General features: G+C 48.8%; 1 protein-coding gene across 4 annotated transcripts in view; it reads right to left on the bottom strand.

Annotated features, from left to right (window-relative positions):
• Positions 1–15,714: 15,714 nt before the first annotated feature.
• MVB12B (multivesicular body subunit 12B) overlaps positions 15,715–27,949 on the bottom strand; it is an 83,720-nt gene continuing 71,485 nt past the window's right edge. For 2 of the 4 annotated variants that reach the window (XM_044439869.1, XM_044439867.1), the window contains exon 9: positions 21,322–24,986. In XM_044439869.1, the coding sequence (XP_044295804.1) occupies positions 24,813–24,986 (174 nt within the window). In that variant the 3' untranslated portion in view covers positions 21,322–24,812. Of the gene's footprint in view, positions 16,989–21,321; positions 24,987–27,949 lie in introns of those variants that run through there. The other 2 variants (XM_044439868.1, XM_044439870.1) reach the window with 2 other exon arrangements.

Raw genomic sequence — 27,949 nt, 5'->3', positions numbered from 1 at the left:
AAGGTTTACACAAAGCTGCTGATAACTTCCTTTTGTGCCTGGATGGTGTCCTTCTGGCTATATCAAAGGCTACTTGCCTTTGGATGTTGGAAAGAGGCTGCGATGCAGAGTTTGGCACTGAAAGTAGGAATAATGCATCTGGAAAGTCCTACATGGTTGAGAAACAAGGGAGCTGCTCCTATCTGTCCCTCTTCTCCAGTCACCATCCAATGTGCCACTCGAACTGAAGATGCTGCAGCGACCCTGATTTAAATATAATATTTACTCTGGTCCTTAGATGGCTTTCAAGGTGGACCAGACACATACAAGAGAGAATAGATCAACCTAGGCTTATTGGCCATTACAGCCACATGGAACCTCCCTGTTTAAAGGCAGTCTACCACCCAGCAGAAGGTACCAGCCACAAGCAAACTTCCTGATAGTCTTCTTGGGAGCTTCTGGTAAGCCTAATGCTGGGAATGAGACAGCCGGTGGGATCCAGAGAGGCCACTGTTCAGATCTCACATTCCAGACGTCTGCAGGCAATATCAGACGTGTGTGGGAAATTTCCTCGAGAGCCCCCTTCCCTCTTCCACCCCTACATTTGCGCCAGCTCCAGGCTTCCTCACAACCAGACGGTGCACTAGTTCCGACAGAGGTCACTATGGAGAAACCGTACAGCCGTGGAGTGTGTGTTTTGAGAACAACCGTTTCCTGACAAACAGGGCCCGGGGGACAAACAGGTCTTCCTGCCCTGACATGGGATGGCCAAAGAGCAATTCGCGAATGGCGCTCCTTCCCCCAAAGACAGCCTGCTGACCTGAATTCACCTCCAATTAATAACTCCATTTCTACACCAACCTCTGTTTTTACTCTTTGGCCCTGGACACAAAACAGAGCTTTAATGAGGGCTTCATTAAAGCTTGCATGCTGGAGACTTCAGGGCTGCATTTCCCTGGAACTCCCCTGGCTTGGCTGTTTTAGCAGTGGGGCCACAATCTCCCTGGTTAAGTCTGGGGGAGATGCTGCCCCTACATTTGGGGAGGGATGCTATTCCTGTGACCCGGAGGCGATGAAGAGAGCACCAAGCAGCAGCCCAAAACATCACACACCTCCCGCCCTCCACCATGTGCCGCAGGAAGGCAGCCCAGATCCCAAAAAGGGCAGGGCATTCCCTGATGGAAAAGTCCCTCCCTGGCTATTGGCCAAACCGATTTGCTGATCTGATTTAATTTCCAAACCACCCAATAGCTAAAGCTCCCTGGGTTCATAAAACAAACAGTATAATAAAAAGCAGCAAACTACACTTTCAGAACCACTAAAAAATAACAGCTGATAGAGGGCAGAACTGTAAAACACCTGGGACAGGTACCTCCCTCGAGCCCCTAAATACCCCTGCATGTCTTTAAATGACTTATTATTATTATTATTATTATTATTATTATTATTATTATAACATTTCTATGTCGCCCCTTGCCGAAACCTCGGGGCGGCTTACAACATGATAAAATACATTGAAATACAATAGTACATAATAAATTACCATTAAATATAACAATACAAAAAATACATTGATTTACAAATACAAAATTAAAATTATCAGTATAAAATAAAAATATAGGAGGAGAAAGAGAAGGAAGAAGAAGTTGCCCAGGCCAGATCATATGTTTTAACAATTGAAATGATGTTTAAATAAAAAGGTCTTTACCTGGCGCCGAAAAACCAGTAACGACGGTGCCAGGCGGACCTCTTTGGGGAGTGAATTCCATAGGTTGGGCGCCACCGCAGAGAAAGCCCTCCTCCGGGTACTTACTCTCCTAATTTCTTTCATGGAGGGTTCCCGGAGAAGGGGCTCTCCCGCAGATCTCAAGGGGCGGTCGGGCATATACGGACGTAAGCGCTCGTTCAGGTAGCCAGGACCCAAGCCGTTTAGGGCTTTGTAGGTCATAATCAACACCTTGAATTGGGCCCGGGCTTCAATGGGAAGCCAGTGAAGCTGACGGAGGACTGGAGTCATGTGAGCATAACGCCCCGTCCCCGTCAGCAACCTGGCACAGATGGCTGTCTCAACCAGGTGCCCAAAGGCACCTCCACTCCTCTGATTTGTTTCCACCCTCTGAGCCCCGGATGCTGATAGGAATATCGGGGTTGACTGCAGGTGGGAGAAGCACCCCACCAAGTACGGTGCTGCTCAGGTGGGTCAAGCCCCGTAAATTTAGACTGGCCGCCTGAATTGTGCCTGGAAGCTTACAGGCAGCCAATGCAAGCGAACCTGCCTGGTCTTCCATGTTCATTTCTATGGCCACCATTATTAAACAGACCGTTGTGTTTGGCCCAGGAGGCACTTCTGAACAGTCTTCCAGGGCAGCCCTACGTAGAGTGCATTGCAGTAGTCTAATTCAGGGCCTATCCGAGGGTAGGTTACTGCACGCAGGGTATCCCAACTCAGGTGGAGGCACAGCTGGACCCCCAGCAGCACTGGGCGAAGGCACTGCATGCCACTGACCCTTCAGGAGAACCCCAACCTATGGACCAGCTCCTTCCAGTGGGGTGCAATTCCATCCAGAATAGGTTGAACGCCTTCCATGCGGGCAGAGGAACTGCCCTCCAGGGCTGGGACAAGCCCTTTCGGCATCTGTCCGTCCAGTGTCTGCAAGGAATCTTCTTGTGCTTGGCCCAGGCTGCCAAGCCAAGCCAAGCCAAGCCAAGCCAAGCTGAGAGGAAGCCAGTGAAAGCCTTGGGGCGGGGCTTAGTTTCTGGCCAGCGCCTTGTGGAAGTTGGGTGTCTCACCAGGAGTTGGACCCTGGGGTGCTGCAAAGCAGACGGGAGTCCTCGGCACTGACTCCAGGGAACCCAAGAGATTTCTGCCCAAGCAGAGTCCATGCACAGCCTGAGCACCCAGCTTGGAGCCAGAGAAGCCTGGGAACTGGGGCTGGTGAAGCAGAAAGAGACAGGGCAGCTCCAAAAGGAAAGGGCACTGGATGTGGAGGGGGGAAACGGGTGTTACCCACACAGAAGAGCAGATACAGTGGAACGTGTGGCCCTCGGAGTATTGCTGGATTTCAAAACACCCACCAGCCACAGCCAGCAGAGCCAAAGGTCCCACCCAGTCCCCTTTCCAGGCCTAGCAGAAGAGATGCAGCACAGGTGGAAGTTTGGACCAGGAGAACATGGCCGAAGTGCCAGGAGAGCAGGAAAAGGAATGGAATTAGCAGAAGGCTCAGGAAAGATGTTCTGGAAATACAGAGAAACCCGTCCAGATTTTGTTGCATTGCCACAATACCTTATGGAATATACTTCCATGACTCAATTTTCCCTCCTCCCCAAACCAGCGCTTCTGGCGTATGTCACTTGTTGTCAGAGTCATGTTTGACTACTGACCTCACACACACACACACACACACCCATCTTAAGACAAAGCTTTTTCCATAACGCAAGACTTTAAAAGCATAACATTGGGAACTCCCAGAAGCCATAGCTGGATGAAAATGCAGCTGGAATTTCTTGGAGATCTGCAAAGGAATCCTGTTTGGAGTTTTCTCTGTTGGCCTCTCTTCGCACGCAAGTTTGGATGAAGCGAGTTAAACTCTGACAGATTCAATTTTGCCACTGATCCAACAAATAGATCTTTGAGGTTGCCCTTGATTTCTGTCGATAATCTAATTCTTTTAAAAGCCTTTCCCCCACTCCTGCCCGCCAGAGAATTACACACCATTTGATTATTTTTCCTCCCTTGACGCACTGGATATTTTATACTATTAACCACTGCCTCTCCCCTTTCTGAAGGAGCAATTTCAAAACTTTACATCTCCCAAAGCAGCCAGTCACCCATGTTTTAAGCCAACCACATTGCAATTCAAATGTCAGGCTGGATTAGGTTGACGGCAGGCTCTCCCGAGCCGACATCAGTGTGTCATTTCCCAAAGGGACAGAAACTTCAAAACATACCATGTTTTCCCTTGTAAGATGTCATGGATTGCATTAGAGAAGCATGTGGAACTCTGTCATTTAATGTGTTAAAGTTGGCACGGATCCGTTTGCTGGTGCAAGGTGAGAAATTACTTAGCTAACAATACGCACTGTTTCCCACTTTGGCCTAGTTTTCTGCCCCTTTATGAGCCTCCAAGTGTGACTATTTTACCAAAAAATCCATGCCCTTGGTTGTGAAAAAATGTGCATTAAAACTGCCCAAAACACATCAAATGGAAAGGAACAACCAGCTGGTTTTATTCACAAGCAGGAGAATTAATGGCCTTTGCAAATTCTTTATAAATATTAGAAGCAGATGAATTTACCATCATTGAGAAAAGTTTCTTTGTGTTGACAAGACAGCTAATTATCTGGCATTTCTACCAGATAATAAATGGATGTTTCCTTAGGGAGGGGCAGGGCAAACCTGCAACCAAATGAATATTTTGACAAGCTAATTTGTAAGATCCTCTTTGAAAACAACCCTTTGCTTTCGTACAGGGTTATCAGAGGCACCCAAAAAGCCTTCCTCCTCTTCCTCAAAGTAAAAGTTGCAAAGTTTTGCTTTTCTTTGTGGTCTGCCTGATGGTTTGACATCTTTCAACATGGAAACTGGAAACAGCTGAAAGTGTTCTTCAAAAGAGAGAGGCTTGGCAGAAAAGTGTGTGCTACCTTTATCTCTTGAAGATCTGGAAGAGAACTTGTGGGTTTTACTTGTTGATGTCATCACCATGCTTTTGGGTCTCTGTCCGTTGTAAAGCTAGCAGAAACATAACAGTAAGATGTAAGATTTTGTGGGGAAGGGGAGAGAAGTTCGGTTCTCTTGAGCAAACAAGATAACCCTTTGCATTGGAGAAACTTGCCAATTCGTCCTTTTAGCAAGGGATGCTGAAAAGGTTTGCCAGGCCTTTTCATAAGGCCACCCTACTTCATTTGCAGTTCTGTGACAATCCTTTTGCAGTGCAGTTCCTGGCTCAAAAGCCATGTAGAAAATGCCTATTTTGCTTTCAAAAGATAGAAAGAGGCATAGAAAGATTTGCATGTCTCTAAAAACACATACAAAAATGCCTCTTTGGTAGGAAAATTTGTACCCAAGGCTTAGATTTGGAAAACGATGTTCATTTTCAATGCAAAATTTCATGCAGGAAGTTTGTTTTGAAAGAAAAGGTGTAGCAATGAGACGAAACAGACTTCTGAATGAACACATGTGGAACTAAACATGGAGGAGAAAGCAGTGGATCCCTCCAACCCAGCTTCCCGCATTTGCATACCAAAGGCATAATAGATATATGGAGATGAGTCATTTCCTCCTCCGCGGTTTATACCTTACCTTGCTTCCTCTTGCAAGGTGGCTGAGAAATTTTTTCTTAGAGCAGCCACTCCCTGTGTAAACTTCACCACCAACTAGGGACTAAATTCCAAATCTCCCGAGATTCAGTGCAACACTCAAATGTTCATTTAGCATTTCACTTTCAACAGTGTCTGGCTAATGACCTCTGGCCTAAGTCACCCTTTCTACTGTTCCAGCATCTGAGAGTTTAAGGTATACTGCCTTGCATCATGGAAGCTCTCTTCTGGCCATCATGACCCAACAGTGCATCCAAACCTATTCTTCCTCACTTGGGGGACTTCCTTGTCACAGACTTTTTTTTTTTTTTTGGTGGGGGGAATCCAACAAAGGGGTTGCTGTGTCTCTGAAGATGGCAAAGCAAAAGTCCATTTTACAAAACTCTGGGCAAGTCTTTCCCTGTGTTTTTCCCTCTACTGACCCATCTGCACTGAGCTAAATCCTCCCCTCTCCCTTGAACTCTACTGTGCATTCAGTCCAGGCTTAAGTCAGGCTTAGAGTAAACCCACTGAAATCAATGAGATTCAATTTAGAATTTAGATTGAGGCAAGTTTAGAAAATCACTGCTCAGAGAATAATTTTGGCAATGGGGCAGAATTCAAAGAGAGTGATATTAAAGGCATCAAATCATACAAAAGCCATCAATCAAAGAAGCAAGTGCCATTATAAAACTTCGCAAAACCTCTAGCTGTCAGCCAGCAGAGAGATCCTCAAAGGCCCAACAGCAAGATATAAAACAAGGCGTAAGGTACTATAAAACCATTAAAACGATCTTAATTAAAATATCAGGTGAATAAAAAGGTCCTCACCTGGAAATGGAAAGAATAAAGAGAAGTCGCTTGATGAACCTCTCTGTGGAGCTGATTCTAGGGTCGGGGTGCCAGCACCGAGAAGGCCCTTCTCCTCGTAGTCACCCTCCTTACTTTCTGAGGAGGGGGCTTCCGATAACGATGTAGGGGGCAGGCACATATGGGAAGAGGGACTCCTTTAGGTATCCTGGCGCCAAGCTGTAGAGGGCTCTAAATACTAGTGTTAACACTTGGAGTCCTTTCTAGAGAGGCAAAATGTTGGCAGATTTCTGGGCACCCTGGTTCGGAGTCTTGTTCCCCATGGGTGTGAAGAAATATGATGGTCAGGACACGGATTAAGTTTTACAGCACTTTAAGGGATGGGGGTCTTGCTGTGGGGTGAGGCAGTAGCCCCAGTTCTCCCATTACCCATAATGCATTCCTTGCAAAAGCTTCCAGGCAGTTCATTTAACTGTGCCCGGACAAAAGCCGAAAGGAGACTGGAGGGCAGGTTAATTCTGCTTTAACGTTTCCACCCGACGCCTCGCCCACCCCCGATCCGTGATATTCAATCTGGTGCTGGTGATGGGTCCCACAACCTTTTGCAAGACAACGCTGCCCACTCCCCCCACCGGCCCTCCGCAGACACGCTCCTTCCAGGGGATGAGTGATGTTCATTTGGACGAGGAGGTTATAAAAACACAGAATGTCAAAAACACGGGAATTCATCTCATTTAATTCAAAGGCCACTCAAGGAGAGGTGCAAGGGACCGAGGGCTGGCCATTTGGGTGGGAGGAAGGAGGGGATATTTTGAGGCAAAACTCACCCAGGAACATTAGCTCAACACACAGACACACACACACACAGTCACATCGCTAAAGCTCCGTGGGCAGTTCACAGCCCACGCGCCTTTTACTTTCTGTACGTATCCATCCAATTCCAGGTTCCTTCTAATAGCCAAAGAATTTAATCCAATTCCAGGTAGGCGCAGCCTAGGAAGAGTTCTCAGGCTAGGCTACTGCAGCATGTCTGGGACCTCTCCAGGCAGGATCATGCACCGGCCAGGATGGGCTGCAAAGCACAATTATTGAGAGATGCTTTGTAGAATCATAGAATAGCAGAGTTGGAAGGGACCATGAAGGCCACCAGCTTCAACCCCACTGCTGTTGCAGGACACCAAGTCACACCATCCCACTCAGAGGGCTGCCCAGTTACTTTTTGAATGTCTCTAGTATGGGAGAGCCCCCCACCTCTCTGTGCAACTGGTTCCACTGCTGTATTGCTCTGAAGGTGAGGAAGCTTTTCCTGATGTCCAGCCTGAATCTGGGTTGTCGCAACTTGAATTCCATGTCCTACACTCCAGCATCAGCCAGAAGAGATCTTGACCTTCCCCTTTGTGACAGCCTTTGAGGTACTTCTAGAAGGATCCCATGTCCCCCCTCAGTCTTCTCTTCTCAAGGCTGAACACGTCCAGTTCTCTCAGTCTCTCCTCATAGGGCAGTGTTTCCAAACCCTGGATCATTTTTGCTGCCCTCCTCTGGACTCTTTCTAATTTACCTGCATCTTTCTTAAATCTTGGCACCCAGAACTGGACACAGTATTCCAGGTGAGGTCTGACTAGTGAGGAGTATAGAGGAACTAGTACTTCTTGTGATTCGGAAAGAATACTTCTGTGAATGCACCCCAAAATGGCATTTGCCCTTTTGGCGGCTGCATTGCATTGTTGGCTCAAGTTTAGCCTATTGTCCACAATTACTCTGAGACCTTTTTCTTGCTTAGTTCGGTTGAGCCACGTATTCTCCCTCTTGTATCGATGCCTTTGGTTTCTCTTTCCCAGGTGGAGAACTTGGCACTTGTCCTTGTTGAATCTCATTCTGTTGCTTTGGGCCCAGCGTTCCAGTATATCACGATCGCCCTGGATGGCTTCCATGTGGTACTTCCTCAGCTCAGACATGTTTTCCAGACAAAGTAGGGTTCTGATCACAGATAGGAAGAGCGAACGCCTGGGGTGAATGTCCATCTAGCTGTCGCTGAAATGCGGCTGCAGGGGAAAGAATGCCCATGCATGCTTAGTCCAACGGCTGGTTCACAAAGGGACGGGAAGCCTTCAGAGATGCAAACCAAAGGTGGGACTCCCTCCCTGGGCAGCCAAGTATGGACTGCAGATGTTCGAAGCATGAATGGGAGGTGGTGGCTGGAACAAGGTCAGTTAACCTAGAGGAGGCTGAGTGACTAATGACCCATCGTCCTTAACACAGGCTCTTCATGCTGCAACTGGTGTTGCAGCTCTCAGGGCTCACTTAACAGTTAATAATGGGAGACTGCTGCTCATATTGCAAAACAGCTTTTGAACAAACAGAACCGCTTGGAAAAGCAAAACGCATTTCCCATCCTGAGCATGATCTGAAGATCTAATTTCGAAAAGAAAAGGTGACTTGAAGGCAAAGTCACAACGACTCTGAGAAAGAAGCTGCCCTGCTTAAGTCTAAAAAAGTATGGGCAAGCTATGGTTATTCCATGGCAAGCAGGATATTCTCTGAGCATACTCCAAATTCCTTTCTCTGCATGTCATCGCATGCGCTGAGGTTAAAGGAACTTCCTGGCGGTATGAAGACATGGAATTTTGGTTGAGCAGCTTTTTAATTAACTAACGTGAATCCAGGCTTCAGCCATCTGAGCAAAGCCAGGCCACACAGAATCGCCATATCATTCCTGTTGTCCTTCACAAAGCAAGGGGAAATACTGCAAGCCTGAATGTTCTTGTACTGCAAAAATCCTTGCACACAAATGTCTAGTCTCTCAAGGATGGGGCTGGATTCCCTGAGGTGCTCCTTGTCCGTGTTCAGAGTGTGTTGACAAGGTGGGAGCAGTCAAATGTTATGCTCCTTTCCAGACAAAACTCCAGAATAGCAACCAAGCGGAGTGCCACACGAAAGGTGGTCCGGATGCTTTGGTTCCTGTAGGCATGCAAAATATCTTTCTTCTGGATCCTTAAATGAGCAACGCACGGCTTTCTTTCCTCTTTGCATGCCACTGCACGAGGCCCTGAGTCTTCCTGCCTCCCAAGAACGAACGCTGGAACCGAGGAAGGCTGCCTGGGTGGGCGAGCAAGCAACAAAATGAAGTCCCTCTCTGCCAAACTGTGCCGTGACGCGCAGAAGAGGCAGCTGGAGGCGGGGGTGAGGCACGACGAAATGAACGTGGCCAAGAAGCTGCAGCACCAAAGACCTGGCTTGCTTACTCGCCCAGCGGTACGCTTGAATTACTACAATGCCATCAGAGTGGCCTGGCGTGTGTGTGTTGGGGGGGACACCTTGTGTTCCTCCAGATGTCCTGGCCTACAACTCCCATCAGCCCCACCCAGAGCAGCCTCTACACTAAAGCAAAGCTGTTCAGCATGGTGAGAGGGTGGGGCTGACCCCCACAGGCTCTTCCAGCCCCCTTCTCCAAACTGTTTTTAAGTCTCTTCTGCAAGAGCAGGCGATGTGGAGTTGGCTCCAGAGCGACCCTGGAAAGGCTGCGGTAAGCGGGGGCTTTGCTGGGGTGGGGGCTGCCCCATTTTTGCTCCTCCTCCAGGTCGTCACTGCTAGGGAATTGTGGAAAAACAAGCCCCTTGCCTTGACTGGCATAATTCGCTCACTTGCTGCCAGAAGAGCAAGGAAACAGCAACGTCCGTCCAGAAGCACAGAACCTTAGGAGAGAGTGTTCTGCAGTGGAGGTCTCCTTTCTCCATGCACGTACTGAGAAAAATCATGTTCTCTTGCAAGGTGAAACCAAACCAGCAGCGCGTTGGGTGGAACGTGCAGCTTTGAAGTGAACTGATGACCAGGATGGGGTGCACTCAAACCTGCGAGGGGCCAAACTTTACGTCTGACTGCTCCCCTCCAAGGAGATGGCATGTGGAAACTGAGTGCCTCTAGATGAAGAGGTCCAGCCTAGCCTACTTCTTGGTGAACTAACTTTCCAAGTGCACAGATGTTTGAATGCTTTCTGCAAGTTCTTCCCAGGCTGTAAAGAGACATGAGGCAAAGCATCTGTTCATATTTGTGGAAGAGGCAACGGGTGGGCTCCTAGCCAAATTTTGTTAGTTTAAAATGCAGATTGAGGAATTACATGTCTCAGCGACTACCCGTGTAAGCAGAAAACCAGCAGCTCAAGGAGAAGGCATCTTTTCCCTGGAGTGTTAGCTTTCCACACACTGGAAATTTTTGATCTGGAGAAGGATTTGAACTGGCAATTCCCCAACAGAAGTGTTGATTAAACCCACCCACTTATTTGATCTGTTTTACAAATAATATGAGATAACCTGGTTCAGATTTAAATAGCAGCAAAACAGCTTTTATTGTACTGAATTGTATTTTGTTTTTAAAGGAATGAACCCAAGAGCAGGTTAAAACTTTTATTTGACAAATTATATTAAGAATACAGACTAAATCCTCAGACACACACTTCCCTTTGTAAAATGCAAGGAAGGCAATCAAAAATAAATATGAAAGGGTAATATTAATAGGATTAATGAACAAGTTAATCCACTTTCAATGTCCCATTATAAAAAATGCATAGCATCTGAACAAAAGAGAAGACACACACGCACTATCAAAACACAAGCCACGATTTCCCAGCTAAATCACAAAAGCATTTATTTTTGAGATCCGACGGCTCAGAAGGGTAACCTTCACCAATGCATTTCACATTACATCACTTGGAATGTGCCTTCACCTCAGGCAAAACGCAGGCATGATTTGAAAGGAAAATACACAGCTGTAAAGTGAATCCTGAACAGAAGGCTACTTCCCACCGTCCTCAAACTGAAATTGCATTCAGTGGGTGTAAGTGTGATTGGAACTACGATAAGGCTGGATCTGCTTTGATCTGCCAAGTTCATGTCGTTGGACGCACTTGGGTGGGATGCTACAGCTGCGTCCCACTGTGGGAAGGAAAAGCTCCCACAGAGATGGTCATGAGCTATTTCCACAAGAGCAGGCACCCTTTTTCCAGCCATGACTGCAGGAAGGGAAGCATCAGCCACCATGCAGTCACAGTGCCTGGGGTTGAAAGGACCGATCTTTTGACAGCATTCGGACAAACCGCAACATGGGTTGAATATGGACTGAGTGAGAGTTGCCATTGACCTGTGAGGTGTTCTTGTAGGTTATTAGATTGTCTGAACCCAGCTGCATGAACACGCCATGGCTAGTTAACCTGTTCAGAGAACCCATGGTTTGCTGGTGCATTGCGAACTGTAGGTTGTTCATGTGAACAAGCCATGGTTTGTTATCCTGGCTGGGTTCAGACAAGGCAAGAACCCGCGCTCAGCCCGTCTGAATCCAGCCATTGCCTCCTCTAATGCTGGTTGCTGGAAAAACAAGCAGGAGGCGCTTTCAGAGAGCGACAAGTTGAGTGTGTGGGAGTGACCCAGTCCGGTGTGTGTGTGCACAGCAAAACCAGCACACGTGCGACTTTCACATGCAACACACTAAGCGCAGGTTGTGTGCTTTTCCCTGTCCCAAAAGCTGCCTCTGTGGGACATCAGCCAGGTTCAGAAAGGACTCGAGACGCTGCATTCAAAATGCTGCAAAGGCTGTTATGGGGACAGGAAAGGGAACATGAACTTTCCCATCCCTGGAGGGGGCTTTCCCAAACATTCTCACTCTTCGGAATGCCAGCATTGGCTCGATTTTTTTTTTTTGGGGGGGGGGGAGACCGTCTGCAGTGCCCACCTGGAGTCTGCAGTGGCTGCCCAGAAAGCAGAGATTCTGGACGGGCAGCTTCAAGGTCGCTGGATGCATGGAAGTGCCCCAGTTGTTGCGCTGTCCACACTGGGTGTGTGTGTGTGTTTAGCTAAGCCTCCCCTTTGAGGGTGTGTGTGTGTGTTTAGCTAAGCCTCCCCTTTGAGGGTGTGTGTGTGTGTCTAGCTAAGCCTCCCCTTTGAGGGGGTGTGTGTGTGTTCTAGCTAAGCCTCCCCTTTGAGTTGTCTAGATTTTAAATGTTGATTTTGCACCCTCGGCGTTGAAAGGTAAGGTTTCCCCAACTGGGGCAACAAGCAGGAGGAACCAGTACGCAAGCCTCTACCATCAGTTTACCCACACAGTTGGCTCCCATGAGACAACCTGGCCCAAGGAATGGGTTCGACACACACACACACACACACACACGCGCCTTCCAAGTATCCCCAAAGAGGTGCTCCGTTTCTAGAAGCAACAACAAATCTTGAAGGCAATCCTGTATCTTGCAGGACCCTCATTATGTGGGTCTCGTCACAGATGGCTGCGAAAGCCCCCACTGAGGATCCCCATGTGCTGGAGAAAGGAACCCCCTTGCTTAGGCACTATGGAGTTGGGAAGGGCTCCTGGATATAGTTAGATTCTGGATTAATTAATGCTGCTGGGTGGCTCTTTTTTGCCCTCTCGGAAATAGATGTGGAATTCTTCAAAGCCGAGGGCATCCTTCCAGTGCTTGGACAGCCAATATCAATTTGACTCCTCTCATTTCCAGGAATACAGCACACAGAACCAAGAAAGGCAAGCAAATGGATAAACGAAGAACAGCACCCAGCAATCTGGCCCTTTTAGAGTTTTTCTAGGTTTCTTTAAAACAGAGGTTGGAATGTGGTGTCCCCTCTAGATCTTATGGGATTCCAAATCCCATCAGCATGGCAAAGGGCCAGGGGCAATGGGAGGTGTAGTCTAGCAATATCGAACAGGCTGCCCCCTTTACGAGTAAAAGAAAAGGGCAGCTCAAGCAATGTAACAGGAACCAAAACGAGAGCCGTCCAAATGCTGCTGGGAACAAGGAAGGGATGCGACCGTTCCAGAGATAAGCTTCAGTCTTGTCCGTTAGCTCAGTGCAGAGAATTCAAGCAGGCTAAAGCTGCAACCTTACATACGTGCATTTGGGACTAGCCCTGCGGAAGCCCTGGCGAGCCTACCGCTGAGCAGAGACGTGTAGGACTGAGCCGGAAGGATGTCCGCTTAGGGAGTAAGCTCCCCTGAACGGGATGAGACCTTCTTTCGAAGCAGAGTTGCCAAGAGAGCAGAGGCAAAAGAAAAGCCATGCGGGGCAAGACCGATGGGCCACCCATGTGGTGGCAAACTGCCCATCCACAGACTCCCTGCGGCAGGATGGGTGCAAGACCGCCGCCAGCCCAAGCCGGTGCACACTCACGCCATCCCTGATCACGGGGCAAGCCCACGGCCTGCAAGACGGGCAGCCACGGCTAGCTTCCTCCTCCATGAATTTGTCCCAGCCCTTTTCAAGCCAGCACCATCAACATGACCCCAAATTTTACACCAAGCTGGAGCTCTGCAGATGTTTTGGATCTCAGCTCCTATCAGTCAACAGAGTCGCAGCCAGGAACACTGTCGTCTGGAACATCTGGATGCCACTAGCTCAGCCAGAACCTGGAACATCTGGATGCCACTAGCTCAGCTCAAAACCTGCCAAAGCCTAGTGGGCCATTTCCAGATCCTCTACTGAATACTGGTTATTCATTCACAAACAGCGAGGAGGCATGGGGCGACTTGTCACAACGAACAGGCGAAACCAAGAAATGCAAACCGGAAAGGCAATGGTGCGCCCATCAGAGCAAAAGGCATATACCCTCCATTTAACCCAGCAAGTGGATGTACACACCAGTGCATCCAAATCTCCAGGAAACACAGTCCATACCGATGAATCTGAGACATGAGCAGGGAACCTGCTGCTCAAGGCAGCTGCTTGCAGGTGGGGGCGAGATGAAAGCTCGGCCACCACCAGATCAGGAGCCAGCAAAGCCCGTGCATGAAAACAGCCCTGGCATTTCACCATGAGAATCTGACTGAGGCCACATTGGAGCACAGCCCTCCTCTTGCACCCACTCAGGCACTCATGGAAAGAAGCAGCACAACTACTTAAGCCAAAATCCAGGAATATGCCAGCGGCAGACAACAGCTTCCGATGCAGCAGATCCCAAATGCGGTACGCAGTTTGCTTGCATTTCCCCCTCTGCCAGTTGCCGGTGAACACACAACTGCCAATTTTAACACTTCAATCAAAAGGAATATCTATATATAAAGACAGCAGCAAAGACCAAAGGACAAGGTCAGGAAGGAAACCAGGACCTGGGAGAACAGGAATTCTCCGAGCATGCTTGCGATTTTCTCTGCCCTTTGTGGGAAGGCATCTACCCTCCCGCACCCCATCTAGCCCCATACTGGCCACAGCTCTCCAGCATCCCATCACCGGCTCCTTTTCCGGGGAGATCCCAGATACCGAACACGGGGCATTCTCCATGAAAACCATGGGCTCCTCCACTGAGCTGCGGCCCCTTCCCATCAGAGCCACAACTAGGACCAGGGCAAGGCACTTCTTTGTCCTGGGATGCTCTCCAGTCAATCCCTGGAAGCGGGTGGCACAGACTGTCTGGATTGCGGAAGGGCAGCTTTAGAGACGCACTGATGGTCCCAGCGGCTGACCGAGCCCCGACCCTTGTCTGAGCTGCAGTAGTCGGAGTGATGCTTCTGGCTGGATTCTGCTGCCCCTTCCAGAAATTGTGCTTTGCCTTCTTGCAAAATGCAGTGCTTAATTTGGGGCAGGGGTTGAGGGGAGCAGGGGAGCAGGACACAGACCCTCCCCCTTGTTCAGAGCCCACCACTGAGAAGGAAGTGGTGCCCAAAACAGCCTTCAATATCAGAGACCTTTTCAGAGACACATCAATGCATGTTTAGTACAGTTACGGACAATCAGTATTTACACGGTACACAGCTGAACCTTTTCCACTTTGCTTTTGCAAGGGAAGAAATACGAAAGATCCATAACCTCATCCCTCTTTGCTGCCGTAACGTAGCCTTTGTTCTCCTACCAAAGGAGCAGCACAAGAGATCACACAGACATTCCAAAATAACTTAAAATTTCCAGAACAGACTCCACCAAATCATGCTCTTGGGGCTTGAAAGAAGCGGTTGGAGGTGCCCTTCATGAGCATGCGAGAGGCCGAAGGTTAACGTTGCTCTCGGATTGGCAAAACGGAACCAGCTTCATTGAGAAGTGATGTCTTCTAGTGCCTTCTTCACACATGGAGAGGTTGCTCTCACCTTAGGCAGCCAAGGTGAGGTGGGACCCAAAGACTGAGGAGCCAATCCCCATAAGGAACAAATTCCTATTGGCTCTTTCTTAATTACCAGAAGTGTAATTAGCCAGAAGTGTGGCTTCTAGATCAAGAGAGGTATTACTACCACTCTACACGACTCTGGTGCGCCCGCAACTGGAGTACTGTGCTCAGTTTTGGGCCCCTCATTACAGGAAGGATATAGCCAGGTTGGAGTCAGTGCAGCGAAGGGCCACAAGGTTGGTGGCCGGTTTGCAGGGGATGCCGTATGAGGCGAGACTGAGGGAACTGGGTCTCTTCAGCCTGGAGAAGAGGAGACTCAGAGGGGATCTGTTGGTGACATGCAGGTATGTGAGGGGGTGACACACGGAGGTGGGCAGAGGCCTGTTCTCCCCTGCAGAGGAAGGCAGGACGCGCTCCAATGGAGCAAAGCTCAGGGAGCCAAGGTTCAATTTGGATGCCAGGAAGCACTTCCTGACAGTCAGGACCTCGAGGGTGTGGAATGGGCTTCCACGAGAGGTCGTTGAGGCCCCATCGGTGCAGGTGTTCAAGGACAGGCTGGACGTCCACATGGTGGGCATGTCATGAGCAGAGCCGGCTGGTGCTGGAGGTCAGACTAGATGGCCTGGGAGACCCCTTCTGACTCGCTCTGTTTCTCTGTTTCTACCGCGTTCAAGGATTTCTGAGCAGAAGAACACAGGGCATCTTCCTAGGATTACGGTATAGTTCGAATTCCAACAGACCAACATGCAACATCTCCTGGGCTTCTAGGCCCATGTCTGGACAGAGTCTTTACTGAAAGGGGAAGTGCTTTTGGGAAGTTCCCAAAATATAGTTGTGGAAACTGGCTATTCAATGCAGCCATCTTTGGATGAAATCACTTAACTAGTGGTGCTTGGCACGTGGATCAAAGCAAGTGCAATTCCAGACTTCTTGAGTCCAAAGCAAGTCCAAACCTCAAAAGGTTAAAACTGATTTCACCCACAAACGATGGTTCTGTGATTTCGATGGTGGAAAAGGTGACATTATTCGCTGTTTTCTCTCGCTGTAATAAGCCAGTGCAGAGTGAAACCATTGCAGGAGGAGAGTGGCCAACTGAATGCATGACGTATAGGTTTTCATCTCTGCACAACCTGGACAACTCCATCATTCCCCAAGAGTACAAGTATAGGGAAGATGATCTATGGTTACTTGGAGATGCATTTACCCACACAGGGTCTAAGACATGGGTTGGCATTTTGACCTCATTTCCAAGCCAAACGGTTGCACGTTGAATCCGTGTCGAACGCCACGGTCCATCTTAGAAGGGCAACATGTTGCAATGAAGCCACCTTCATCGGATTTTAGAGACTGTTGGCAAACCTGGCTGTTAAGAAATGAAAAAATTTAAAAGGTGAGGGACAAACGCTTCCATCCTGGTCCGTGTGAACTTGATCGAGCGTGGCGTAACCCCAGAGGAGTTTGGGCTCTTGTCAAAAGGGGGAACAAAGTCCAAACTCTCCAAAACAACACACATAAAAAAGAGAAAGTGATTCTATCCAGTTACACTGTACGAAAAGTGGCGATTCGTTAGAGACAGTGGAAGAGAGACCATTGTCACTGTTGCTGGTAAGGGTTCAAGTAACACTGCTTCTCGGGGCAAGGGGAGGTAGGGAGAAAGTTACGTGTTGGGGAGGGGAAAGGGCTCCCCTCTCAGTAGTACACGTGTGTGGTCTGCAAAAGCCGGGGGCTTCAGGATGGGGGTAGCTGCTGACTCCGAGTGGGGCTTGGAGGCAGTCTGGCCGCGGCACTGTGCTCCGTCCTGAAGCTGTAATCGTACTGCAAGAGAAAGAGAAAAAGATGCCGTTACGGCTGGAACGCAACTCGCATTCTTCCAGCGCATCCCGTGCCTCTGCTTCGGCCATTTCCCTCTAGCTCAGTCCTCCCCAACCTGGTGGCCTTCGGGGGCGCTTGGGCCAGAGCTCCCAGAATTCCCATTCGGTGGGGTCATGGACTGGGGATTCTGGGTGTTGCAGTCTCAATGTGTCTGGAAGGCACCAAGTTGGGGAAGGCTCTTCCACTCTTGGTCACGGCCTGTAAACGAGCACAAGTGGGTTTCTTTGTTTCTCTAGCAGTCTTACGATGATGCATTTTGGGCCTTTATTTTGGCTGCACTGCACATCTTCAAAACCATAACTGAAAAAGGAAACACTCACAAAACACACACACCAAGACAAGAATGATTTTGCAGGAATCTACAAGATGTGTGTCTTTAGATGTACTGCAAACTACTATCAATATAATTAGTGTGGCCATTGAAAAGAAAAAAAAAGAACTTGAAATAGATTCACAGAGAATGTCCAAAGAGCACCTTAGGGGAAAGCAGGAAGCTGCTCTTCACAGCTTCTTGTCTATGTCCGCATTCGTCATAATAGAGAGACAGAGAGATAAGTACAGACAGATGGACTTCACGGCCGAAGCTTCATTTTCACCTCATTGTAAGCAAGGCATGGAACTGGGGCCCCTGCTATGCAAATGAAGGGCAGGGCTATGCAGGTATGTTCAGGCTTGATTCTCAAAGTCATGCATCTCCAAAGACAGCGTATCTGTCTGATTTCACTGAAACCCATTCACTTCTAGGCAGGTTGAAGTGAGAGTTTCAAAAGACATCTGTGGCTTGAAAATCCAAAACGTAGGTAAGCTTATATTACAAGGTCAAATCAATTAATTTCTGCCCCTTTCCTATGAATTGTGGCCCTCTAGAAGTTTTGGCCTGGAACTTCCAACATCCCTTGCCATTGGTTGGGCTGGTTGGGGCAGATGGGAGTTGTATGCCAATAATCTGGAGAGTCACAACTGGGCCCATCCTGACCTGCCCCCCAGCTCAGCTTCTCTCCTCCCATCCCAAAGCTGAATCCTTTGTGGAAGAAAGCTAAGCATTCTCCTCTCAAGGGCAGAAATCTGGGTTAAGTTTATAAATATCACTTACAGTGACGGAACAGTTCACTTCCCCCCCTTCCCTTTAACATAGGATTCTTCCAGGTGGAGGGGCAGGATGCAGAATTCCAGGTCTGAACCCACCTGGTCCCCTTGGAAGCCCTCAAGGTCCAGGGCCGCTCCAGGAGGCCCGGATAAAATGGGAGAGTGGCCTTAAACAGAGACCACTGATTAAAGCTCAAGTCCAAAGCCAGCCAACTGGGGCCAGAAACATATGGCAACACTGCCACCGTGTGGCACAATCGCCACAGTGCTTTTTTTAAAATTTGCAAGCACGTCTCCAAGACTGCTTCCATAAAGCTTCCAATGGACAGGCGGTCTGGGTTGAGACCAAGGACCCTGAAGGTTCAACGCTCTCTCAGCAATGCTAAGTGTACCCCTGCAAGGTAGGCCAGCCTCCTCGCCAGACAGGAAAGCTCCTGCTTATGGCTTAGCCAGGTCCAGATACAGGAGAACCGAGACTGTCTTGAAGAGGACGGAAATCGCTTTTCTTGCCCTAGCCCTGCTCTGAAGAACAGGTTGGAGGCTCAGTCCTGCTGTCCAAAGGCAGATGCAAAGAAACAGCCCACCCAGATACCTTAGGGAGCCAAAAAGCCTCACCGGCTAGGTTCGGGGGCCTGGCAGCAGCCTGGCATGGATTTGGAAACCCGCCCGGTGAAACCTGGTAGCCATTCAGCAAGCGATGGCTGCCATGCCTGGGGGATGCCAAGGCAACCAAGGAGGGCTCTTAGTCCATCCAGGCTGGCCCGCCCTTCCCTAACCCGGCACCTTCCGGGACCGGGCTGGCTGGCCATTCCGGGATCTGGGAGGCTGGGGAAGGCCAGTCTGCTCCTCGGAACGTAAGAATTGAGTTCTGCTTGGTCAGATGCAAGTGCTGTTTCGTTCAACGTTATATTCACAGAGCGAATATGTGACTATGGGAAACCCAGGAGCAGGGCATGAGTGCCACAGCAGTCTCCTGCACATGTTCCCCAGCAGCTGGTGTACGTAGGCATAATTCGTCAGCTACTGAAGGCAGACATCCAAGCAAGGAGCTACTGATAGTCTTCTTGATACAAAGCAAGGGCTGCACCACTGAGCTATGCCCTTCCTTAAAATGAAGATTCCAGTCCTCATGGTTCTGGCAGAATTGGAACACAGGGGGCCCCCTGCCATGGAGTCAGCCTAGAGAATCATTCAGCTCAGTGCTCTCCACACAGTCTGGCAGCAGCAATGGCTCCCGGGGGCACTGGATGGGGGCCTTCTCATACCTTCCTGGAGATGCCAGAGGTAAAATTTGGGGTTTTCCGCATGCCATGCAAAGCACAAAGCCCCATCGCGGAAGTGTGCCCCACCCCACAAAATATCCCATGCCAGGCAAACTTCCTGCCCCCTTTATTTCCATGCCAATCCCCTGATCTCTCCTCTCTGCCACCCCTTCACCCCTCTTTCTGCACCCCCCCCGCACTCACAATCTTCTCTGCCTCACTTTGCACCGCCACCCAAAAGTGCTTCCTTTGAGACACAAAGCTGTGAACACCGTTCATTTTTTCTCTGCAATCAAATTCTGGAAGGGGAATCTCCCCAGAGCACCACATCCAAGAGCAGCTCAGCAGACAGCAAATAAGGGGGGGGGGGCTTTTCAGTGGAAGCCCCTCCACTGCGGAACTACTTCCCCACGGAGGCCCACCTGACGCCAACTCTCTCACCCTTTCAGTGCCAGGTTAAGACAGCTAAGGATGCCTAAGATTATTCACCCCTTGCTGAAGCATCCGTGTTTTAAACAGGTCTGTTCCATGCTAATTACTCTTTGAGCTGCTAACCACTGAAAAACTGTTTGTTTGGTTTTTTAATTCTGTGCTATGGAAAAGTTTAATTTTTTTTAATTGGAGCATAGTCCATTTGGGAATTTCTATAAACCACCCAAAGTGCTTTGGCTATTGGGTAGTTTAGAACTCAAATAAATAAACCACATCGCTCCTCCCTTCTCTTCTCCACCACCCATTTACCCTTGGTTAACACTTTCTTTTTGCTTAGTTCTGAGCAGATAAATTGCTTTGATCAATACGAAATTTTATTTAAATATATGGGAGGAGGGAGGGAGGGAGCAGCTGCCATTCGCCAACGCCCCTCGCTCAGCAGCAATACAGACTGTGCAGACAGAGATCATCTTCCCTTTCAACTGCAGACGCCTTGGGGCAGGGAACCATCTCCTCCATTCTTCACCGCTCTGTAAAGCACCAGGTGGGCCAGGCACTCGGCAAGCGTGGCTGCAAGGAAGGAAGGATCGAAAAGGCAGCTGCCCACCGCACAGGCTGTCCCTCTCTTGAGCACAGGGCATTTGGGCACCTGCTTCGGCCAAAGGGAAGCATCGGGGTGGACCGAAGCCCTGGACGGTACCCCCTCGGGCTGCGGCATCTTACACTCCTGGAACAATCAGAGTCCGATCAGAGTCTTTGCTCCGAAACTCTCCTCTGCCACGGGCTTCCAGGGCAGTGTATCTTGGTCTCCCGAACGCCGCTGGGATCTGAAAACCGTTTTGGACCAGCCATGGCCCAAGAAGCACAAGAGGGGGAGGACCGCATGGGAGACAAGAGGCGACGGACTGGAGAAGGGGAGCTCAGGGGTCCAGCCCCCACTCGGCCATGATGCTCAGGGGGTGGTTTGGGCCTGTCCTTGCTGCTCAGCCTCACCTACCTTGCAGGGGTGTTGCAAGGGTGAAACGCCAAGGCAGAGGAGGACCACCTAAGCCACCCGACAGTAGGGGTAGGGAACTTGATGCCCTCCCGCTGCTTTGGACTACAGCTCCCATGGTCCCTGCCCACCCAAAAATACGATCCAGGCATAATCAGTCCCAAAGCCTCTCTATCACCCCATGTTCTGTTCACTCCCTGGCACCATCAGGACTAGAAGCATGGATCGCCTTCTTCTTCATGAATGGGTCCAATCCCCTTTCAAAGCCCTCCCTCACATTGGTGGCCATCACGGCACCTTGTAGAAGTGAACCCCAAAGTTGAACTAAGCACTGTGTGAAAACCCTTTTTATTTTGCCAATGTTTTAAGATTTGACTGTTTTAATATGGGTGTTATTGTTGATTGGTTAAGATTTTGACTAGGACCCTGTGTTTTATTCTATTTTGTCTTATTGTTAAACTGTCCAGGACCATGGTAAGGAGTGGTCTAAAAAAGTTTTAAAAAAATAAAAAAAAAATAAAAAATAAAAAGAGAGTCCTCCTGATTAATGGGCGGGATAGAAATTAATAATACATATGTAAACAGGACTTCCTTGGATCTGACCTGACTTTCCCGCCATTCCGTCTCCATCTCTGCTTTCTCCACATCAGGCATAATTCTGAAGACCCCTAACATGGCATCCCTTGACTCACTCCCCCCCCCTCCCCAGCCTTCCCCAAGCTGGGGGACCTCAGAGGCACTTGGACCACAACCCCCAGAATTCTCATCCAGCAGGGCCATTGGCATGGAATTCTGGGTGCTGCAGTCCAAACGTGTCTGGAAGGCACAGGATTGGGGAAGGCCGCCAGAAGCCAAACCATGCCAGACCATGTACCCTTTCCTCAGGGGGAGACACTCCGCCCCTGGACCATTTTAATTGCCCCTTTCTATGCCAGCAAAATTCTTGCGTTGGTGCAATAACCAAACCTGTGCACAGCAGTCCAAGCATCATCACATCACACGGTTGTACCAAGGGATGTGGTTTCGGCTGTATCATGTTCAGTGCCTTTCCGGATTATGCCTGACATGGAATTCGCCTTTCCCAAGCAGCTGCACATGGGAAAGTCATTTTCATCAAACAGTTGCAATCCCAAAATCCTCTTCCCAGTCAGTTGTTGCAGCTTGGATCCCACCCATGTGAACACGGTTTTCCCCAAGACGCATCGCTTTACGATTAGTTACACTGAGCAGTGTTTGTCATTTTAATGCTCATTCTCCCAGTTTGGACGGATCCGTTTGGAGCGCTTTGCAATCTCCTTTCGTCGTCAGCATTCTAAATCATTTGGGGTCATTAGCAAACTTGGCCACTGTGCTGCAGCTCAGTCTGAATTCTGGATCACTTGCAAACCATTTAAAAAGCACCAATCCCAACACAGATGTGATGTTTCTGCAACTCCAGCGTCCCCATCCCTCTGGGGTGAGAACGGACCCTTTATGCCTGTTCTCAGCTTTCTGTACTTTCACCCATTACTGATACGACCCCTTCTTTTATCCCAGGACTGCTTAGCTCACTGGGAAGTTTTGGGTGAGGCAGTTTGCCAAAAACTTAATGGGGAATCCAAGTAAACATTGCCTGCTGGAATACCCAGGTCCATTTTTTTATTTCTTGAAGAACTCTAAAAGGGTTAGAATGATATGACCCACTTTTATGGAAGGCAAGGCTGTTCCTTTCCTGGCAGAACTTGGTCTTTGATTTGCTTACTAAAGGATTGCAAATAGGCTCACATACAGAACATAAAATACATCTAATCTTCAAATACTGCTTTTCACCAATTTACCCATAAAAGTTCTTTGAACTGGTCTGTTATTACAGTCCCCACCCCAAATCTACCTTTAAAAAATGAAAAAGGAAGCCTGGTGTTACATTTGACCCTCTTTAGCTCGCTGGTATGAAGGATGGATCTTTGGAATCACTGGTTATGCTGTCTGAGGCTTATGGGAGATGTAGTTCTGGCAGGTCCCTGGCTGCAGTTAAAGCTTTGGGGGATGATGGAAAGGAAAGAGAGGCAAAATTTCTTTAGAAGGAAAATGGGTTTCCTTTTAGTGGCTTTATGGACAGCAGGAGCAAAAGAAGCGCCAAGGACTTTGTGGGTCAAACCACGTGGCCGGGCTATTGTTCCTTCTAACCCGGTGCCTGTGGGGAGGTCACTGCAGGGACGCATCCAGAGGCGGGGACAGATGGAGTAAGACAGGACAGAAGAGACAGGACAGCAAAGACATGGGGATGGGGTGGAAAGGGGCCCAGAGTCGGGCCGAACGGATAGTCTGCAGGGCGCAGTGGGCGGAGAGGGAAGGAGAGACGCAGAGAGGGGAGAGGCAAGAGAGAAGCAAGCACCAGCCCTGCCTCGTGTCTCTGCCAGCCACCATTAAACTCCACACAGGAAAGCTCTCACCGTATCCACATCTTTTCCTTCCAGCTGACACACAAAAGGGTTTACCACCCCTGCGCTGCAATCTGGTACAACTATTGGGGGACCGGATGATAAAATGATCAGGGAGCAGGGGGCATTTCCACCCCCGGGGCCACCAACTGGCCACCCCACTTGGATGGCAAGCCTTCATTTTGTAAGCGAGCAAACGGGGTGGTTTTCCTCCAGATGCAATCAACAGCGCTGCCTCCAGAGGGCACTGTGCGACTGCAAAAGACCCGCCTTGGCTCGCTTTATTATTTTTTCAAATTCTTCTTCATTATCAACACCTGGTTATTCTTGAAAGTTTACAGTAAGGAAAGTTAGGATGCAGCGAAAAGAAGAAAAGATGCGACACTGTGCCTCTTCCAGGTGCTACGCTGCTGGCAGCTTAGGTAACTGAGAAACGGGTTCGGCACGATTGCAAAATGAAAAGAAACTTGATCAGCGGAAGAAGATGTATGGTCACTCTGCTTGAGAAGAACAAAGAGAAGAACACCTCTGCTTGAGAAGAACAAAACCCAAATAAAATTAAATGGCAAGAGGGAGAGCTCTGCCGAGAAGCAGCTTTTCCAAGGAGGCCTTGAGAAAAGATACGGCTTCATTAATTTTACGTCAATGTCGCGATACTGTGATGAGCGGCATGTGCCCGCTGCTAAATAAGAAATAAGTGCTATTTTTCAAACACACAAACGCATAAAGATGTCAGCTCAAACTGTTTACTAATTAACACTTAAAAAGACACAAATTAGATATGCGTGGGTAAGAACAATTATAATCAAGACGAATTTCTCCAGTCATTTGGGATTGTGGTGAGGTGGTGGGGAAAGAGAAGGGGGGGGGGGAATAACCCAAACTCCCAGCTAAATTGCTGGAATCAACATTAAGGAAAAATGGAAAACACCCTGAATTCCTGCCAGTTAGCAAATATGTTCGTTTAAAGACCGTTACGTGTGACTGCACACCGGAGACTTGGCTGCTAAAGCGGAGAAGCAAGGGAGGCGAGGGAAGGGGGAGCGGAACCAACCTCAATCATCAGAATAAAATTAAGCCCTTCAAGCTTCTTTCTCTGTATGGCTCCCTCATCAAAGGGATTTTGTGAAGATGCCAGAATTAAGCGGCTGAACGAAAACGCTTCCCCTTTTTAGCGCTGGGAGACTAAGTGACATTAAATTGCTTGATGATGCTAATTCAAACCTGACCTTTCGGCTTCTTCTGGAGTGAAGCAACTTTAAGAAAGGTAGTTTTGGGCCAGATTGAGATGCTGCAGGATTGTGCAGGGAGTCTCGCAAGCCTTCGGGGCCAGCTTGTGCTTTCCTCTCAGACCTGTCTCTTGACCCTCAACCAATTCTTCAGTTGCACAGACCCTGCATTTCTCTTTTGGATGGGGAAAATGCAGAGGAATCACTAAGGCGCTAATGTCTTGCTGCTCCCAGACACTGTGCAATCATTATTTTTCAAATGCGGGACAAAAACATGCAAAGGTGTGCATTTGGAGATGCTGTCGAATGTTGTTTCTTGGCACATATTTGGAACTGCAGGATATTCAACCGAAAAGACCGCATGGGACGCATGTGGCACCCTTGGAGCGCTTCCTTGGATGTGCAAAGAAGACGAGGATGGGATCAAGGAGTGAAGATACATTCCCAAAAGCCCTTACCTCCTTTTCAATTTCTGCCAAGGATTTGATGGTGATGCCCAAGAGATCAACCGGCTGCATCTACGAAGAGAGGCCAAAAATGTTCAGATGAAGAGTGTTTCAGCTAAAGCATGCTCCAGTTTGTGACCACCACAACCATCGCTTGCAAGAAAGAGGTAGGTCACCAAAACTCCGTAAATTCCTCAGGAGCACCCGCTGGGTTGGGGTCCCTACCTATTTTGGTCTTACCTGCCCCCTACCCCCATTGAGAAAGGAGGAACAAAATTTGGGCTTTCAGAATACTTACCTGCAAAAGCAAATGTTTGATCTTCGCTCTGTACATACTGTATATCCACATTATATATATGCCCAATAATACAACTTATCTGGGAAGATCACAAAGTCGAAAGAATAATTTAAAAAGCCAAAAGTGCACCAAACATGGAAACAAGCGGAACAGGCAAAACCATGCCTTGTAAAAGGTGGGTGAAAAAATTGGGAGGACATTCAAAATAACACAAGAGAAGTGCCAGGGTAAATATGTGTGTGTGTGTACTTATTTTTCAAAACTATGTATTTTATTCTATATATTTTAGTCTGTATTTCAAAGAATAAAGCTATATATTATCAAATATATGTATATGTTCAAACATTTATAGTTTTCTGTTCCACAATATATATTCTTCGAAATACAGAATAAAACACCCTCAGAGTTTGCTTTTCATTCCCTTGGGAGTAAATCATAAAAGTAGCCATTAAATCTAAAATTAAAAATCTCAAATAAAAATGCCTGAGAGAGGCGATTAGCACTCGGCTGCTTAATGGCAAATTCTCTTGCTTGGTGCTTAATGCTTGTTGCTTAATGCCCTTTCCTTCGACAACTTCTCTCTTATGAACGGTTGCCCTGGGATTTCGCGATGCAGATGGTTTCCAAGTGTGATGCTTCCTTTTTGTAAGCCGCCTTGAGTTCCGATTTGGGTGGCAGTAGCAAACATGGAGTATCTGTTTTACCTTAAAGTGAGATCAGGACAAGGCAGTTGCAGTGCCAAAGAAATCCACACACACAGTAACACATTTGCAGACAAAGCTGCGTCATGACAAGGCTTGGGAGAGTAAGCTCGTCTTCCGCTGTTGACTGGAAGAGCACAGTGCAGCGGCCGGCCACGGGTAACGGGCCGGCCGGTCCCCTTACTCCAGAATCCCTTCTCCTTTCCACCTCATCTATTCAGCACCCAGCACCCATTCAGTCGGTGCCGGAGGTCAGACTAGATGGCCCAGGAGACCCTTTCTGACTCGCTCTGTTTCTATGTTTCTCTGCCGATGACCTTGGGGTTTGGAAGCGACACGGAGGAGCTCTTTGCAAGATGGCTACTGCAGCCTATCTGACAACCAACGGACAGCCCAGAAATTCACTCTGTGCCTCTCTTATATGCAGCCTGGCCTACCTGCCAAGGTTGCTGTGAAGTCCATCCAGAAGAACTGTGTTCGCCACCCTGGGCTCCTTAGGGGAAAGCCCAGGTGGGAATCGCCAAGAGCCGTATTTCTCCGTCTGACAAGCACCAGCCTCAAACTCAAACTGTTTCCTTGTTAATGATCTTGTTTCACACGAGTCTCTGAGCATACACAAAGCAGTTTGTTGAACCCTATCTACCGTTCACTTCCCAAAGCTCTCCTTATGAACCCATCTGTGTCCCAACCTGAGGAGGTGAGCTGTGGAAATGGTACCACTTTGCTCCACCCCAGCTGGGCTTCACACTATCATTTGCATTTCTATACCACCACAAACCGGAAGTGGTGGATGCAAAGTGCGGGGAATCATGGGAGCTGTAGTCCAATGCACCTGGAAGGCATCAGGTTGGAGAAGGCCTCTATATCAGGTAGTTTTCAGTGCATGGGGGTTAAGAAACTGTCCCCTTCCTGACAAAGATCATGCACACTTAGCGCTACCAGACACAGTGCTTTCCCAAATGTTTTGGAGGAAAGCAGCCCTTGACCTTCGGCTAGCTTGGCCAGGGATGATGGGGGTGGTAGTCCAACGTATCTGGAATGCGTGCGCTTGACTTCCCCTGAGCTAGCACAACCGTGACGCAGTCCTGGCAGCCTTGCCCCGAGCACGCCCCCCGTGCGTTGACAACGCCGTTGGAAGAATCCGAAGAGGAAGATTAGCCGGGGCTTAAGCTCTTCTGGCATCCGGCCTAGCAGCTGTGGAATTCCGGCTTCCCCAGCAACACCGCAGGGGCCGAGACAAAGCCCAGTCCGGCAGGGCCACTTGCCAAGAGAGGAATGCCACCCACTGACCACGAACACACGGTGCCGGACCCTTCGGAGGCTGAATCCCAGCTTCCCCACTCTCGAAAGCTCCTAGCAAGCTGGGGTAAAAGACACTCAGGGGCAGTGGCCAAGCCCGGCCTGATGGCCTTCAGGTGTGTCAGACTACATAAGAACAGTCCCACGGGATCGGAGTGAGGTTCCATCTAGGCCAGCAGACAGCCACTGCCTGGAGGAAACCTATAACACCCATGTTCCCCAGCAATGGGCACACACAGAGACACTGCCTCTGATCTGGAGGCTGCAGAGGCCCACTTGGACCAGGAAATGTTAAGAGCTTCTACGCCAGGAATTTGTCCAATGGCTCCATGCATTTACCTACACAGAACACCTGTGGTCCCATTCCAGCCTAGTCTGCAGTTTAGGTCAATTTATGTCTTGCATCGATCTTTTCTTTTTTTCCAATCTTTTCTGAAAGATTAAAAAGGTGCTCCTGGTTTATTAAGAAATGGTTAATTATTGTGATTGGGAAATATTTTTAAAGGCGTGGCATGTGATGGCAGGTACTGATTCAAATGAGACAGCTGCCCTGTATTTCTTGGACTAAAAAGAATGCGTGTGCCGGTCACTGGCACAATCACTGCTGTCCATTTGTAAATTGCTGGGTGATTTAAAACAATTAAAGCCAATACTGCTAATCGACTGCAATGCCTTTAATCAGGTGATTAGGTGAGGCAATGCTGCATTCGGAGAAGTAAGTATGCCCACTTGGTGTG

This window comes from Varanus komodoensis, unplaced genomic scaffold (assembly GCF_004798865.1).
Source record: "Varanus komodoensis strain SLA01 unplaced genomic scaffold, ASM479886v1 scaffold36, whole genome shotgun sequence".
NCBI lineage: Eukaryota > Metazoa > Chordata > Lepidosauria > Squamata > Varanidae > Varanus > Varanus komodoensis.
Note: the sequence above shows the minus strand (reverse complement) of the source record. Positions and strands in the feature narration are given on the sequence as shown.